Source organism: Chiloscyllium punctatum, chromosome 42 (genome assembly GCF_047496795.1).
Source record: "Chiloscyllium punctatum isolate Juve2018m chromosome 42, sChiPun1.3, whole genome shotgun sequence".
In the NCBI taxonomy this organism is placed as follows: domain Eukaryota; kingdom Metazoa; phylum Chordata; class Chondrichthyes; order Orectolobiformes; family Hemiscylliidae; genus Chiloscyllium; species Chiloscyllium punctatum.
Window position 1 is genome coordinate 23,125,552 of NC_092780.1, and position 18,196 is coordinate 23,143,747.

The following is an 18,196-nucleotide window of genomic DNA, read 5'->3' on the forward strand; positions in this document are numbered from 1 at the left end:
CCTCATTAAAATTTTTATGGTAACCAAAGTAAGCAAGTACCAGTTCTAGATTTTACAGGTAAAACTAGATTACTATCCCTTTGAGAGAAAGGCCAAATTTTAGAAAAAGAGCAAAGTTCTGCTGTCTCCAAAAGAAGTCTCATAGAAATACATTGCCATTCATAGAACTGGCATCACTATTTACTTTTAATGGGAAGTAATTCAGCTGTTATGATAACATCAAGGGAATTTATATTTGCCAGGAATTGGTGTTGGAGAGACTGTTAGATCTGAAGGTTGATAAATCCCCGGGGCCTGATGGTCTACATCCCAGGGTACTGAAGGAGGTGGCTCAAGAAATCGTGGATGCGTTGGTGATTATTTGCCAGAGTTCGATAGATTCGGGATCAGTTCCTGCGGATTGGAGGGTGGCTAATGTTGTACCACTTTTTAAGAAAGGTGGGAGAGAGAAAGCAGGAAATTATAGACCAGTTAGTCTGACCTCAGTTGTGGGAAAGATGCTGGAGTCTATTATAAAGGATGAAATTACGACACATCTGGATAGTAGTAACAGGATAGGTCAGAGTTAGTATGGATTTATAAAAGGGGAAATCATGCTTGTCTAATCTTCTGGAATTTTTTGAGGATGTAACTCTGAAGGTGGAGGAGGGAGATCCAGTAGATGTAGTTGTACTTGGACTTTCAGAAAGCTTTTGATAAAGTCCCGCATAGGAGGTTAGTGAGCAAAATTAGGGTGCATGGTATTGGGGGCAAAGTACTAACTTGGATTGAAAGTTGGTTGGCTGACAGGAAACAAAGTGTAGTGATAAACGGCTCCATTTCGGAATGGCAGGCAGTGACCAGTGGGTACCGCAGGGATCAGTGTTGGGACCACAGCTTTTTACAGTATATATTAATGATATAGAAGATGGTATTAGTAATAACATTAGCAAATTTGCTGATGATACTAAGCTGGGTGGCAGGGTGAAATGTGAGGAGGATGTTAGGCGATTACAGGGTGACCTGGACAGGTTAGGTGAGTGGTCAGATGCATAGCAGATGCAGTTTAATGTGGATAAATGTATGGTTATCTGCTTTGGTGGCAAGAACAGGAAGGCAGATTACTACCTAAATAGAATCAATTTAGGTAAAGGGGCAGTACAAAGAGATCTGGGTGTTCTTGTACATCAGTCAATGAAAGTAAGCATGCAGGTACAGCACGTAGTGAAGAAGGCTAATAGTACGCTGGCCTTCATAACAAGAGGGATTGAGTATAGAAGCAAAGAGGTTCTTCTGCAGTTGTACAGGTCCCTGGTGAGACCACACCTGGGGTATTGTGTGCAGTTCTGGTCTCCAAGTTTGAGGAAAGACATTCTGGCTATTGAGGGAGTGCAGCGTAGGTTCACGAGGTCAATTCCTGGAATGGCGGGACTACCTTACGCTGAAAGACTGGAGCGACAGGGCTTGTATACCCTTGAGTTTAGAAGACTGAGAGGGGATCTGATTGAGACATATAAAGGATTATTAAAGGATTGGACACTCTGGAGGCAGGAAACATGTTTCCACTGATGGGTGAGTGCCGAACCAGAGGACACAGCTTAAAAATACGGGGTAGACCATTTAGGACAGAGATGAGGAGAAACTTCTTCACTCAGAGATTGGTGGCTGTGTGGAATGCTCTGCCCCAGAGGGCAGTGGAGGCCCTGTCTCTGGATTCATTTAAGAAAGAGTTGGATAGAGCTCTCAAGGGTAGCAGAATCAAGGGTTATGGAGATAAGGCAGGAACATGATACTGATTAAGGATGATCAGCCATGATCATATTGAATGGTGGTGCAGGCTCGAAGGGCAGAATGGCCTACTCCTGCACCTATTGTCTATTGTCTATTTTGAATGTAATCCATTTTTAATTAGAGATTCAGATTAATCAGCAGACATTTAATTCAAATTTGTTGCAGATGAAATAAATTAGATTACATCTATGATATGGCACATAATTAAATCTTTCTCAACAGGACTGAGTCACCTTTGAGGAAGGTAATCATTGCTCAACCCAATTCCCCACTAAGCTATCCTATCCATGGAGTTGAAATAATGCCACTGCAGTCCATTGTCATTCCAGGTGAGAATATCAACTTAAGTTTCATGAAAGCAATGAATGTTATTCTTTTTTACTTTCCCATTTTGTATAAAACACAATCTCTTCTTTCAGGTTTGGGTGTGTTTGCATTTGGTAGACAGAACTATATGGTAGGTACATCTTTGTTTCTTCCAAGTTTTTGTTGATCTTAAACTATGCCTGGCAACAATTCCACTGGGGAGCAGGAGAGTCAATATTTGGAGCATAAGCTCGTCAGGAATGTGGGGGCTAGGGGGGCGGTGTTGTGGGGTGCTCAAGCAGACTGAGAGATAAATGGGAGGGGGGTGGGGCTAAGGGGGAAGTTAGCTGGAATGCAATAAGTAGATGAAGGTGGGGGTCGATAGTGATAGGCTGGAGTGGAGGACGGGGCGAATAGGTGGGAAGGAAGATGGACGGCTAGGACAGTTCAAGATGATGATGCTGAGTTGGAGGGTTGGATCTGGGATAAGGTGGGGAGAGGGGAGATGCCGAAACTGGTGAAATCGACATTGATCCCCTGTAGTTGGAGGGACCCAATGTGGAAGATGAGGCATTCTTCCTCCAGGGGTCAGGTGGTTAGGATTTGGCAGTCGAGGAGGCCCAGGACTTGCATGTGCTTGGGAGAGTCAGAGGGGGAGTTTAAGTGTTCTGCCACCGGGCGATGGGGTTGTTTAGATGTTCTCTGAAATGTTCTGCAAGTTGGCGTTTAGTATGTGTCCCAACTTGCGGAACTTTTCAGAGAACATCCCTGGGACACGCACTAAACAACCCCTCCGCCCAATGGCCAAACACTCCAACTCCCCCTCCCATTGAATTGGATTATGGCTTTTAACACTTTAACCCCACTCCTGTTCATCCAACATGATAAAGAAACCTAGCTTTGTGTGGTTAAAATGCACCCGTTTTAAGTAAAGAGCACACGCTTGTTTGATCTGCACCTGACCAACCTGGAGATAATATTAGCATTGACCATGTATCATGAAGATGAATTATATTCCATTCATTAGACTGTTTAGCTTTGAGAAGATGAGTTTCATAAAACTTTCAGTTCTGTGCTCTGGGGAATTGTAACTCCGAAAGACATGCAGTAACAGGTTTAAGCTTAGCATAGGTGACATAGAATGTAAAGTTGTCGATCAGATAGTGAGTAACTTTGAAGTATTTTTACTTCATAATTATTCTTAAAATTACATTGTTCTCTTTAACTCCATTGCTAGATACAATAGGTACGGTAAGTAATTTTGAGATTTAGCATGACCATCTTCCAGATTTAATTCAATACCTTGTGGTTCGGTTATTCTGGAGTTCCATTTTCCAAACCCCCTGAGTAAGTTTGCTGATGACAGAGAGGCAAGGTGATAAAGAAGATCGTGGGTTCCAGGAGGATAATACACAGATTATTCCGGTGGAATTTAATTCTGATCAGTATGACACGATGCAGTTTGGAAGAAGGATCAAGACAACAGAGTACTCAATTAACTGCAGGATACTTCTCATCTCAGAAGAATGGAAGGATTTTGGGATGCTTATCTACAGGTTTCTGAGGCAGCAGGACAAGTTAGCAGGGTAGTTAAGAAAGCATACAGATTACTCACGGCAGAGATTATAAAAGCAGGGAAGTCATGTTGGAGCTGTACAGGACTTTGGACAGTTCACTGTGTGCAATTCTTGTCACCACATTACAGGAAGGATGTGATTGCACTGGAGAGGGTGCAGAGGAGATTCATCAGGATGTTACCTGGATTGGGCAGTTTAGCTATTAAGAGAGGCTGATAGTTTTTTTTTGAGAGTAGAAGGCTGAGGGGGAGCTGATAGAGGTGTACAAGGTTTTAGGGGTCATGGACAGAAAGTAGCTGTTCCCCATCACTGAAGGATTAATAACAAGGGGACATAAATTTGTGGTGAAAGACTGGATCCATTGTTATCCTCATGTCCTCTGGTACAGCCTTTATGGCCAGAGAGGAATTAAAATTTGGGTCTGAGCCACTGTAACTTGCTGCATTGTCTCCCACAGCAACTCATCCAGAGTTTGAGGATATGTTCAGTTTTAAGCCTGACAAATCCTCCATTCCCTCCTCACTCCCGATATTGTCCAAGATTCTCACAGTCCCGGGTGTTGAATCCTGTAACTACATCTTGCTTCTCTAAAGTGTGAAGGATTCATTAAACACCCTTTCAATGTCCTCCAGCTCCACACACAGATCATCTATTTGCTCCCTCATGAGCTACACTCCTTCCCAGGTTATCTTATTCCTTTGTTACGGAACATCTCCCTTTATTCTTAATCTTACCCCCCAGTGTTTCTTCGGGCCCCCTCTTTCCTCTCCTAACTATTTTCTTCAGTTCCTCCTGAAACTTTCCATACTCTACTAATGCCTCCATTGATTTGCTCCCTTTGTACCTGCGAAAAGCCTCTCTTTTCCTTCTTATCCAGTGCTGAAAATTCCTTGATATCCAGGGTTCTCCTGGCTTGCTGCTCCTATAATTCACCCTCAAGGAAACATAGTGGGGCTTGTACTCTTGCCAATTCCAATGTGAAGCCTCACTCCTCCCCTTCCATTGCATACCGACCAAGAACTAACTGTTCTCACCTATTCCCATCTGGGTCAGAGCCCACCTATTTGAATAAAATCTGCCTTCTCACAATCAAACACCGAATTTTGCAGACCATCTTTTTCCTTTTCTGTGGCACATGTGAAACACATTGTTTTGTAGTCACAATCATTAAAATGCTCTCCCACTACCACCTCAAACACCTGTTTAGCTTCACTCCCCAGAACTAGAACCAGCACAGCACTGTCCCTTGTTAGACCTTTCAACTGTGCAAATCTCAAGGCTGTGCTCCCTAAATTCCATCAGCATGAGGACTTTGTGATGAGAGGGGAGAACATGCTGGAACTGGTTTACACAAACATCCCCAATGCATACAGGACAGAGCCCTAGTCCCACCTTCGCTCCTCAGGCGACAGCTCTGTTATGTTAATCCCAGCATTCAAACCACTCGTCAGACGTGTCAAACCGATTCTGAAGCAGGTGAAAACCTGGCTGGGTGGAGTTATTTCTTCTCTTCAGGACTGTTTTGGGTATACTGACTGGCATGTATTCAAGGAAGTGGCAACCGATAGAGATTCCATCAACCTTCAAGGAGTACACAGTGCCAGGGATTTGCTACATTAACAAGTGTATTGACAGCATCACTGTATCCAAGACCAACACTTCTCACCCCAACCAGAAGCAGTAGATGAGCACAAGGGTGTGTGTGCAGCTGAGGCCCCGTGACACTGCCTTCAGGGCCGATGACAAGGCGGCCTTAGCAACAGCGAGGGCCAACCTGACCCGGGCCATCAAAGAGGCAAAGAGAGCACACGCACAGAGAATACACAGCCCCTTTCAGGTCAGCGGTGACACACACAGCATTTGGAAGGGCATCCAGGCCATCACCAACCACAGAACAGCATCGCCTGCTTGTGTTGGTGATGCCTCCCTCCTGGATGAGTTGAACAGCTTTTATGCACCGTTTGAGGCACAAAATGACATGGCAGTGAGGGAGTCCATCCTCCTCCCCACCCCCAATGACCTGGTGCTGTGCCTTACCACGGCTGATGTGAGGAAAACCCTATGCAGAGTTGATCCACAGAAGGCTACTGGACCAGACAGCATCCCTGGCAGAGTACTCAGGGCATGCTCTGACGTTCTGGCGGATGTTCTCATGGACATCTTCAACATCTCCCTGAGCTGTGTCATAGTTCCAATATGCTTCAGGGCCTCTCCCATCCTCCCCATGCAGCAGGAGTCTTCAGCATCCTGTCTGAATGACTACTGCCCCATTGTGCTTACACCCATCATCATGAAATGCTTTGAGAGGCTTGTGATTAGGAATGTTAAGCCCCTGCTGCCCCCCTCACTGGACACCCTGCAGTTCACCTGTTGTCCCAACCGCTCAACATATGACGCCATTTCTACCACCCGCCATCTGGCCCTCACCCACCTGGAGAAGAAGGTCAGACCACTGTCCATAGACCAGTTCTACATTTAACACGATCATTCCTCAGCACATGATTGGAAAGCTGAGTCTGTTGGGCCTAAACATGTCCCTTTGTAACTGGATCCTGGACTTCCTGACTGGGAGACCTCAGTCAGTCAGGATTGGGACCAGCATCTCCAACAACACCACGCTGAGCATGGGGCCCCCCCGAGGGCTGTGTGCTCAGTTGACTGCTGTTCAGCCTGCTGAACACACGACTGTGCAGCGGTGCACTGGCTGAATCACATCATCAAGTTCGCTGGTGACACGACTGTAGTGAGTCCCATCAGCAGGATTGATGAGTCAGCATGCAGAGAGTAGGGTGCAGCAGCGAACGGACCAGTGCAGAGCCAACAATCTGTCTCTGAACATGGACAAAATGAAAGACATGGTGGTTGACTTCAGGAGGGTTGGAGTGATCACTCTCCGCTGGACATTGACGGCTCCCCCGAGGAGATCGTGAAGAGCACTAAATTTCTTGGCGTACACCTGACGGAGAATCTCACCTGGGCCCTCAACACCAGCTCCATAGCCAAGAAAGCCCAGCAGTGTCTCTACTTTCTGTGCAGGCTGAGGAAAGCCATCCCCCATCCTCACCACATTCTACAGAGGGTTCATTGAGAGTACCCTGAGCTGCTGCATCACTGTCTGGTTCAGGGATTGCGTGGTCTTGGATTGTAAGACACTACAACGGATAGTGAGGACAGCTGAGAAGATTGTTGGGGTCCTCTTCCCTCCATTACAGACATTTACACCACACACTGCAACCAAAAGGCTAAGAACATTGTGGAAGACCCCACCCACTCCTCACTCAAACTCTTCTCCCTCCTGCTATCTGGCAGAAGATTCCAGACCATTCGGTCTCTCACGGCCAGAATGTGCAACAGTTTCTTCCCCCAAGCCATCAGGCTCCTTAACAAAGTATGCTCAGACTCTTCCCCAACTGAAATTCTTTGCACAACTTCAAATTGGGCAACTGGGGTGGTACCAGGGGACTGGAGAGTAGCGAATGTTGTGCCCCTGTTCAAAAAAGGGAATAGGGATAACCCCGGGAATTACAGGCCAGTTAGTCTTACTTCTGTGGTAGGCAAAGTAATGGAAAGGGTACTGAGGGATAGGATTTACGAGTATCTGGAAAGACATTGCTTGATTAGGGACAGCCAGCACGGATTTGTGAAGGGTAGGTCTTGCCTTACAAGTCTTATTGAATTCTTCGAGGAGGTGACCAAGCATGTGGATGAGGGTAGAGCAGTGGATGTAGTGTACATGGATTTTAGTAAGGCATTTGATAAGGTTCCCCATGGTAGGCTTATGCGGAAAGTCAGGAGGCATGGGATAGAGGGAAATTTGGCCAATTGGATAGAAAACTGGCTAACCGGTCGAAGTCAGAGAGTGGTGGTAGATGGTAAATATTCAGCATGGAGTCCAGTTACAAGTGGAGTTCCGCAGGGATCAGTTCTGGGTCCTCTGCTGTTTGTAATTTTTATTAATGACTTAGAGGAGGGAGTCGAAGGGTGGGTCAGTAAATTTGCAGATGATACAAAGATAGGTGGAGTTGTGGACAGTGAGGAGGGCTGTTGTCGGCTGCAGAGGGACTTAGATATGATGCAGAGCTGGGCTGAGGAGTGGCAGATGGAGTTCAACCCTGCCAAGTGTGAGGTTGTCCATTTTGGAAGAACAAATAAGAATGCGGAATACAGGGTTAATGGTAGGGTCTTGGTCAGGTGGAGGAACAGAGGGATCTTGGGGTCTATGTACATAGATCTTTGAAGGTTGCCACTCAGGTGGATAGAGTTTGTAAGAAGGCCTATGGAGTATTATCGTTCATTAGCAGAGGGATTGAATTCAAGAGTCGTGAGGTGATGTTGCAGCTGTACAGGACTTTGGTTAGGCCATATTTGGAGTACTGTGTGCAGTTCTGGTCGCCTCACTTTAGGAAAGATGTGGAAGCTTTGGAGAGGGTGCAGAGAAGATTTACCAGGATGTTGCCTGGAATGGAGAGTAGGTCGTACGAGGATAGGTTGAGAGTTCTCGGCCTTTTCTCGTTGGAACGGCGAAGGATGAGGGGTGACTTGATCGAGGTTTATAAGATGATCAGAGGAATAGATAGAGTAGACAGTCAGAAACTTTTTCCCCGGGTACAACAGAGTGTTACAAGGGGACATAAATTTAAGGTGAAGGGTGGAAGGTATAGGGGAGATGTCAGGGGTGGGTTCTTTACCCAGAGAGTGGTGGGGGCATGGAATGCGCTGCCCGAGGGAGTGGTAGAGTCAGATTCATTGGCGACCTTTAAGCGGCATTTGGATAGGTACATGGATGGGTGCTTAATCTAGGATAGAAGTTCGGCTCAACATCGTGGGCCGAAGGGCCTGTTCTGTGCTGTATTGGTCTATGTTCTATGTTCTATGTTCTAAATTGCAGTGAGAAACATGTCTATTATTTATCATTCTTCTATTACACTATAGCTTGCGTATATTGCACGTCTTACACACCATATGCCATGTACGATTGTGTAGTTTGTGCTGTCTGTAAAGTACCCTTGGCACTGGAGGAACACTTGTTTTTACTGTATCAGTTGTGATTTTTTTTAGATTTCTTACAGTGTGGAAACAGGCCCTTCAGCCCAACAAGTCCACACCGACCCTCCGAAGAGCAACCCACCCAGACCCATTCCCCTACATTTACCCCTTCACCTAACACTATGGGCAATGTAGCACGGCCAATTCACCTAACTTGCACATTTTTGGACTGTGGGAGGAAACCGGAGCACCCGGAGGAAACGCACACAGACACGGGGAGAATGTGCAAACTCCACACAGTCAGTCGCCTGAGGTGGGAATTGTACCCTGGTGTCTGGTGCTGTGAAGTAGCGGTGCTAACCACTGTGGACCGTGCTGCCTGTAATATGTATATGGTAGAAATGGCAAATTAAAATGTATTCTATTCTTCTCTCTCTGCTCTACGTCATGATATTAAAAAGCTCTCTCTGCCCCCCAAAACCTTTTACAGTACCTGCTCCTCTATTGTGCATGGTCTGTACCAGGATGTATAATACAGTCCCAGCAGTGTGACTGCCCCCTTTTTATTCCTAAGGTGTACCCACAAAAGTTCATTTGAAGACCCTTTCAAGATATCATCCCTCCTTACTTTCATCACCGATTGCTTAATTATTAGTGCATTTAATAATAGTTAATAATAATTAATCCTCTCTCACACCCTCCACTATCTTGCCTGAAGATCTTATACTCTGGACTGTTGAATTGTTCAGTCCTGCTTCTCACTTAGTTATGTCTCTGTGATGGCAACAACATCACAATTCCACATGTCAGCACACGCCCAAACTCATTAGCCTTACTCTGAGCTTTAAAGTAAGGGACAATCCAGCTTTGCCTTTCTCACCTGAAAGGTAAAAACAATGACTGCAGATGCTGGAAACCAGAGTCTAGATTAGAATGGTGCTGGAAAAGCACAGCAGTTCAGGCAGCATCCAAGGAGCAAGAAAATCGACGTTTCAGGCAAAAGCCCTTCATCAGGAATACAAGCAGAGAGCCTGAAGGGTGGAGAGATAAATGAGAGGAGGGTGGGGGTGGGGAGAAAGTAGCATAGAGTACAATAGGTGAGTAGGGGAGGGGATGAAGGTGATAGGTCAGGGGGGAGGGGGTGGAATGGATAGGTGAAAAAGAAGATAGGTAGGTAGGACAAGTCATGGGGACAGTGCTGAGCTGGAAGTTTGGAACTGGGGTGAGGTGGGGGAAGGGGAAATGAGGAAACTGTTGAAATCCACATTGATGCCCTGGGTTTGAAGTATTCCGAGGCGGAAGATGAGGCGTTCTTCCTCCAGGCGTCTGGTGGTGAGGGAGCGGTGGTGAAGGAGGCCCAGGAACTCCATGTCCTCAGCAGAGTGGGAGAGTGGGAGGGGGAGTTGAAATGTTGGGCCACGGGGCGGTGTGGTTGATTGGTGCGGGTGTCCTAGAGATGTTTCCTGAAGTGCTCTGTTAGGAGGCATCCAGTCTCCCCAGTGTAGAGGAGACTGCATCGGGAGCAACGGATACAATAAATGATATTGGTGGATGTGCAAGTAAAATTTTGATGGATATGGAAGGCTCCTTTAGGGCCTTGGATGGAGGTGAGGGAGGAGGTGTGGGCACAGGTTTTGCAATTCCTGCGGTGGCAGGGGAAGGTGCCAGGATGGGACGGTGGGTTGTTGGGGGGCGTGGACCTGACCAGGTAGTCATGGAGGGAACGGTCTTTGTGAAAGGCGGAAAGGAGTGGGGAGGGAAATATATCCCTGGTGGTGGGGTCCGTTTGGAGGTGGCGGAAATGTTGGCGGATGATTTGGTTTATGTGAAGGTTGGTAGGGTGGAAGGTGAGAACCAGAGGTGTTCTGTCCTTGTTACAGTTGGAGGGGTGGGGTCTGAGGGTGGAGGTGCGGGATGTGGATGAGATGCATTGGAGGGCATCTTTAACCATGTGGGAAGGGAAATTGCGGTCTCTGAAGAAGGAGGCCATCTGGTGTATTCTGTGGTGGAACTGGTCCTCCTGGGAGCAGATATGGTGGAGGCAGAGGAATTGGGAATATGGGATGCATTTTTGCGGGAAGTAGGGCGGGATGAGGTGTAATCCAGGTAGCTGTGGGGGTCGGTGGGTTTGTAAAAAATGTCAGTGTCAAGTCGGTCATCATTAATGGTGATGGAGAGGTCCAGGAAGGGGAGGGAGGTGTCAGAGATGGTCCAGGTAAATTTAAGGTCAGGGTGGAATATATTGGTGAAATTGATGAATTGCTCAACCTCCTCACGGGAGCATGAGGTGGCGCCAATGCAGTCATCAATGTAGCGGAAGAAGAGGTGGGGAGTGGTGCCGGTGTAATTACGGAAGATGGACTGTTCTACGTAGCCAACAAAGAAACAGACGTAATTCAACTTGGGCTGATCTCTCTCTGCCTTGGTTCCTTTACTAAATTATGCTGTATCCCAATTGTACTAACACCCTGTGTTCTCAACCCCACCAAACCGGTTTAAATTCCTCCCATCAGCATTAGCAAACTCACCTGGAAGGATGCTGGTCCCACTCAGGTTCAGATGAAGATCATCCTGCTTATATGGGTGCCACCTTCCCCAGGAATGGTCCCAGTAATGTAGGAATCTAAATCTTCCCTCCTTCACCAGTTCTTGAGCTTTGCATTCATCTGCCTTATTTTCCTATTTTTGTATTTGCTGGCATGTGGCACTGGAGAAATCCAGAAGTTACAATGTTTAACATCCTGCTCCAGACTCCCAAATTCTTAATGCAAGACCTCATTCTTCATTCTATTAATATCTTTAGTACCAATGTGCACTATGTCCTCAGTCTTACGCCCAACAGGATGCCCTGCAGCTGCTCAGTGACATCCTTCACCCTGGCACTAGGGAGGGAGCATACCATGTTGGAGTCATGTCAGTAAGTACAGAAAATCCTATTAACAAATTTCCTATCACTATCACTCCTACTTTTTTCATCCTCCCCTCCTGGATAATCAGGATGCCATATTGTGCCAGAAGCTTGGCTGTGTCTGCACTCCCTTGATGAGCCAAGTCTCCTAAGAATTCCCAAAATGGAAAGCCAATATGTTGGCAGACCCCAGAGGACTCCTGCACGACTTGCCTGATTGTCTTTGATTGTCTGATGGCCACCCATTCCGTTCTTTCCTCCAATCCCATCAGCTGAGGTATGACCACCTTTCTAAATGTGCAATCCACATAACAATCAGCCTCACAGATGTGCCACATGGAAGCAGCCACTGCTCAAGCTCAGAAACACAGAGCTTATTTTCCTGCAGTTGGGAGGACTTCATTTTCATTATATTTCAGAGAGTAAATGGTGTAGTCCTTCACTCCACAGATATTAACTGTCACTAACTTTTTTAGATGTTGAATTGCACATGCATACAGCAACATTCTACGAAACTCACCACCATATTTCAATGCACAGGTTAATTATTCATTTTCTTGTTGTTTAGGTGAAACTAACAGCTACCCAAGGAGTATTTAACACAATTGCTGAGGTCCCAGATGGTGTATTGAAAGGTTTAGGTGACAAAACTTTAACAATAACAAGTCCAAGCTTAGAATTCATTAATGCTGTACTTAAATATATTATTTACACAAGTAAACAATATCACATCAGTACAACTGATATAGGTAAGTACAGCCTATAGTATTTTATTTGTTAATATAGTGTTAAACAAGCTTTGCAATTCTATCTGTATGTGAAATGAATCCTCTTTCTTGATAATTATTCCACGTTGTTCGTTCATGATGCAGGCATCAAAAAAAGTGATTCTTACAATTATTCTTGGATCATTATATCCTAAATTCAAACTGAATTCTTTTAGACTTGGCATTAAAACTTTTTATAGTTTTTGGCAGAGCAACTTATTTATACACTTGTTAAATGGTAAAAATAGCAAATCACCTCAGTTAGGTGTTTTTCAGTTAGAACTGACACAAATCCCGACTCTCATATCCTGCAGTTCTGTGGAGACTGTGTACCTCAGGACCAGTAATCCCAGAATACCAGTCTCATGTTCTGGGTGATTTAAGATCCACTTTTGCAGATCGTGAAATTTGAAATCAATAATAAAAACAACTGGAATAAAAAGCCAATTTAAAGGTGATCACATAACTTATATCTTTTATGGAGGAAGATCTGCTATCCTTAACTAGTCAACCTAATGCTATTCTGAATTAATCCTATCCAACCGTGCATGGTCCAAATCCTTCGATTCCCTGCCTGTTTTTCAGTCTGTCTAAATGGCCGAGTTTAAGATCGATACAACTCTCTAATTCTGGCTTCCTACATAACTCCAATGTTAATCCATATACAGTGAGGCTGGAGATCTGAAGTCAAAATGTAAAGTGCTGGAGAAATGCAGTGGGTCTGGCAGCACCTGCGGAGATAAAAATAGTTACCATTTCAAATCTGATGATTTCTTTGAAATTTCCAATATCAATCTCATTTATGGGTGTCTTCAACCAGTGGTGAGACCGTTTTTAAACTATTGTGTACGGTTCTGGTTGCCCTGCTACAAGAAGAAGGATGTTAAGCTGGAGAGCATACAGAAAAATGTACATGGATGTTGCTTCGATTGGATAGTTTGAGTTATAAGGAGAGGCTGGATAGCCTTGGATCTTTTTTGCCCTGGAACTTCGGAAGCTAAGGAGTGGCCTAACAGAGGTTTACAAAACCAAGAGGGGCATGAATAAGGTCATTGGACAAGGTTTTTTTTTAGGAGCAGGGGAGTCCAAAGCTATAGACATAGGTTTAAGTTGGAAAGGGAAATGTTTAAAAGGAATCTGAGGGGCAGATTTATCACACAGAGCGTGGTGTGTAAATGAAATGAGCTGCCAGAGGAAATGGTAGAAGCAGGCACAATTACAACATTTAAATGACATTTGGACAGGAACATGAATAGGAAAGGTTTGGAGGGATATGGATCAAATGTAGGCCAATGGGAATACTTCAGGTTAGGATACCTGGTCAGTGGGGACACGTTGGACCAAAGGCTCTGGTTCCATGTTGTCAGACAGTAAATTTGATTTGGAAGAACAATTCAATGATTTGGTATTATATGATACCATTCCTGATTTCTAAGCTATGCCGCCCATGTGCTGTAACTTCATCATTAACCGTTCCAAAGTGGACTGCAAGTATTGCACAAAAATCAGCTCCAGTTTATTTCAGATTATTTTCAAGGACCACCCAAAGTGTGGCTCAAGCTCGTCAAAGAATCAATCCATTTGGTCTATCATGGATTTTCTCAGCACTTTGACCTAATTACAATCTCCTGCCTTTCCTTATAACCTTGCCCATTTTCCATTGCCTTTCAGGCCACAAATACAGAATTATATCTCAAAACAAAACACAAAACCCACACTCAGTAGTATTCAGCACAGAATTCATCCTGGACCAATCCACTCATATAGAATCTTATAGGAAAATGTACAAATAATTCCGCAGACATAGCATTTACTGCAATACGTAAACATCAAGGTCAATGTAATCAGTGAATACTGATGTATGCCAATCTTCAGTCTGCACAGTCAATGAAATATCCACAGAACACAGGACTGCACTGATCAGGAAGGTAAAAGTGTCCTTTTCAAACTGGAAGACAGTTAAGTCGTTTAAGTCACTATCTCAGGACTGGAAGCCCATTGCTATTCCCACACACTGTACCAATGATTGAGAGGATTTAGTGTGTTTGCTAAACACGTCACTTCCATTGATGTTGCTTTGGGGGAGACATGAAGCAGAGACTTGATATTTCCCTGCAGATGAGTACTCAACCTCGAATGTAAAACTGAAGCTAAAATCATCCTGTTCCTTAATCTTGTGAAAGGAATTCAAAAGGAAGGTCAACAGAAACAAAATGTCTAAAAAAAACATTGATTTGACAACCCAGAAAAGACCAAGAGGTTAAATGGTTATGATGTTAACCACCTATTCTGTCATGGAATAACCAAACTTTTGGCACGAAAGTTTTAGTAATTGGTTTAACCTTAAGATATATCATTTGGAATAGACTGTTTTTTTGCGTTTCTTAAATATCTTGTGCTAAGTTTTTTACAATCAGTTTATATTTTATACATCTGAGAAAACTGTTTTGAACCTTATTTACATTTTCTCTGCACAAAGTGTCTTTTCAGTTTGAAGAACATGTTGCTGAATTTCCGATTATTATCAGGCAGCCCCCAATGCCACGGTTGTTTGATCCTGGACCAGGTAAACTTGGTTTCAATTTGGGTCAAAAAAACATTAGAGGTTTGATCAATATTTTCAAATAAAATTTGTTTCTCCAACTAACTTGGATTGTCTTCCCTTATTCCAGATAATGACATCAATTCCTTGGTAACCATAACAACAAAGACATTTTTAAGATATCATAAGCTTCGAATCTTGATAGACAGCATTCGGAACTTTTACCCAAACATGACGATAATCATTGCAGATGACAGTGAAGTTCCTGAAAAGATTGAAGGACCCCACATCGAACAATACATCATGCCATTCGCAAAAGTATAGTAAAGATTTCTGTATTCAATTTATACAGACTTCAAACAGAAGTTTGATTTGAAAGCAGAATTCAATGATTTAATATTATATGATGCCATTACCGAGTCCTCACTTTTGTTGCCCACATAGTGTAACGTCAACATTAACAAATAGTTGCAGTAAATCAACTCAGGTTTATGTGGGGTTATTATCAAATAGTATCCAAACTAAGGCTCAAGCCCCATCAGAGAATCAAGTCAGGTGGTCTATCATTTCTGCATGGGCGTTCTAGGCACTTTACCTTAATTCCAATCTCCTACCTTTCCCCATAGCCCTGAATATTTTCCTTTTCAAGTTAGAAATTAGTGCTCTCTAGACAATAGACAATAGACAATAGGTGCAGGAGTGGGCCATTCTGCCCCTCGAGCCTGCACCACCATTCAATATGATCATAGCTGATCATCCTTAACCAGTATTCTGTTCCTGCCTTATCTCCATAACCCTTGATTCCGCTATCCTTGAGAGCTCTATCCAACTCTTTCTTAAATGAATCCAGAGACTGGGCCTCTGCTACCCTCTGGGGCAGAGCATTCCACACAGCCACCACTCTCTTGGTGAAGAGGTTTCTCCTCATCTCTGTCCTAAATGGTCTACCCCATATCTTTAAGCTGTGTCCTCTGGTTCGGCACTCACCCATCAGCAGAAACATGTTTCCTGCCTCCAGAGTGTCCAATCCTTTAATAATCTTATATGTCTCAATCAGATCCCCTCTCAGGCTTCTAAACTCAAGGGTATACAAGCCCTGTCGCTCCAGTCTTTCAGTGTAAGGTAGTCCCGCCATTCCAGGAATTGACCTCGTGAACCAACGCTGCACTCCCTCAACAGCCAGAATGTCTTTCCTCAAATTTGGAGACCAGAAGTGCACACAATACCCCAGGTGTGGTCTCACCAGGGCCCTGTACAACTGCAGAAGAACCTCTTTGCTTCTATACTCAATCTCTCTTATTATGAAGGCCAGCATGCTATTAGCCTTCTTCACTACCTGCTGTACCTGCATGCTTACCTTCATTGACTGGTGTACAAGAACACCCAGATCTCTTTGTACTGCCCCTTTACCTAAATTGATTCTATTTATGTAGTAATCTGCCTTTCTGTTTATGCCACCAAATCAGATAACCATACATTTATCCACATTAAACTGCATCTGCCATGCATCTGATCACTCACCTAACCTGTCCAGGTCACCCTGTAATCTCCTAACATCCTCCTCACATTTCACCCTGCCACCCAGCTTAGTATCATCAGCAAATTTGCTAATGTTATTACTAATACCATCTTCTATATCATTAATATATATTGTGAAAAGCTGCGGTCCCAGCACTGATCCCTGTGGTACCCCACTGGTCACTGCCTGCCATTCTGAAATGGAGCTGTTTATCACTACTCTTTGTTTCCTGTCAGCCAACCAACTTTCAATCCAAGTTAGTACTTTGCCCCCAATACCATGCACCCTAATTTTGCTCACTAACCTCCTGTGTGGGACTTTATCAAAAGCTTTCTGAAAGTCCAGGTACAACTACATCTACTGGATCTCCCTCGTCCATCTTCAGAGTTACATCCTCAAAAAATTCCAGAAGATTAGACAAGCATGATTTCCCCTTTTATAAATCCATACTAACTCTGACCTATCCTGTTACTACTATCCAGATGTGTCATAATTTCATCCTTTATAATAGACTCCAGCATGTTTCCCACCACTGAGGTCAGACTAACTGGTCTATAATTTCCTGCTTTCTCTCTCCCACCTTTCTTAAAAAGTGGTACAACACTAGCCATCCTTCAATCCGCTGGAACTGATCCCGAATCTATCGAATTCTGGAAAATAATCATGAACGCATCCACGATTTCTCGAACCACCTCCTTCGGTACCCTGGGATGTAGACCATCAGGCCCTGGGGACTTATCAACCTTCAGACCTACCAGTCTCTCCAACACCAATTCCTGGCAAATATAAATTCCCTTAAATTCCGGTCCTTCAACTGTTACCTCAGTTGACACCAAACTTCCAGCCAATGCACAATAGATTCTAACTAATCACTGGGTTAAAAGCTCCTTCTCATCTCATAATTTTCTCAAGTATTTGCACTGGTTGGGAGCTCTAGAATTAGGGAGTACAATGAGACTTTGAGGAGCAGAGAAACAGGCTTGAACAGATCGAGATTGAGGAATTGATGTGTTGGAAATTTTGGCAATCATTAAAATTGATAAGTCCCCAAGGCCAGACCAGATTTATTCTCGGTTGCTCTGTGAAGCGAGAAAGGAGGTTGCTATGCTGCTGGTTAAGTTTTTTGCTTCATCTCTTTCCATGGGAGTTGTACCAGAGGATTGGAGGGAGGCGAATGTTGTTCCTCTTTTCAAGAAGGGGAATAGGGAAATCCCTGGCAATTACAGTTTTACGTCTGTGGTCAGCAAGATTTTGGAAAGAATTCTGAGGGATAGGATTTATGACTATTTGGAAAAGCATTGTGTGATTAAAGGCAGTCAGCATGGTTTTGTGAGGGGCAGGTCATGCCTTACAAATCTTCATGAGTTCTTTGAGGAGGTGATGAGACAGGTTGATGAAGGTCAAGCAGTGGATGTGGTGTATATGGACTTTAGCAAGGCATTTGATAAGTTTCCCCACGTTAGGCTCATTCCTAAAGTCAGGAGGTATGGGATACTGGGAGATTTGGCTGTCTGCATTCAGAGTTGGTTGGCTGATAGAAGGCAGAGAATGGTTGGAGATGGCAATTATTCTGCCTTGAGGTCAGTGGTGAGTGGTGTCCCACAGGGCTCTGTTCTTGGGCCTCTGTTCTTTGTTGTTTTTTAAATGAGTTGGATGAGGAGGTTGAGGTGTGGGTTAGTAAGTTTGTTGATGACACAAAGGCTGGAGATGCTGTTGATAGTATAAAGGGCTATTGCAGGCTGCAGCGCAACATTGACAGTATGCAGAGCTGGGCTGAGAAATGACAGATGGAGTTCAAGCTGGATAAATGTGAAGTGATGC

The 18,196-nt window shown here is 44.3% G+C and overlaps 1 protein-coding gene across 1 annotated transcript in view; it reads left to right on the top strand.

Moving 5' to 3' along the window:
* LOC140465827 (beta-1,4 N-acetylgalactosaminyltransferase 2-like) overlaps positions 1-18,196 on the top strand; it is a 55,658-nt gene that overhangs the window by 20,810 nt on the left and 16,652 nt on the right. The window contains exons 4-8 of the mRNA XM_072561657.1: positions 1,993-2,099; positions 2,190-2,227; positions 12,116-12,296; positions 14,794-14,880; positions 14,987-15,174. Coding sequence (XP_072417758.1) covers positions 1,993-2,099; positions 2,190-2,227; positions 12,116-12,296; positions 14,794-14,880; positions 14,987-15,174 — 601 coding nt within the window. The remainder of the gene's footprint in view (positions 1-1,992; positions 2,100-2,189; positions 2,228-12,115; positions 12,297-14,793; positions 14,881-14,986; positions 15,175-18,196) is intronic.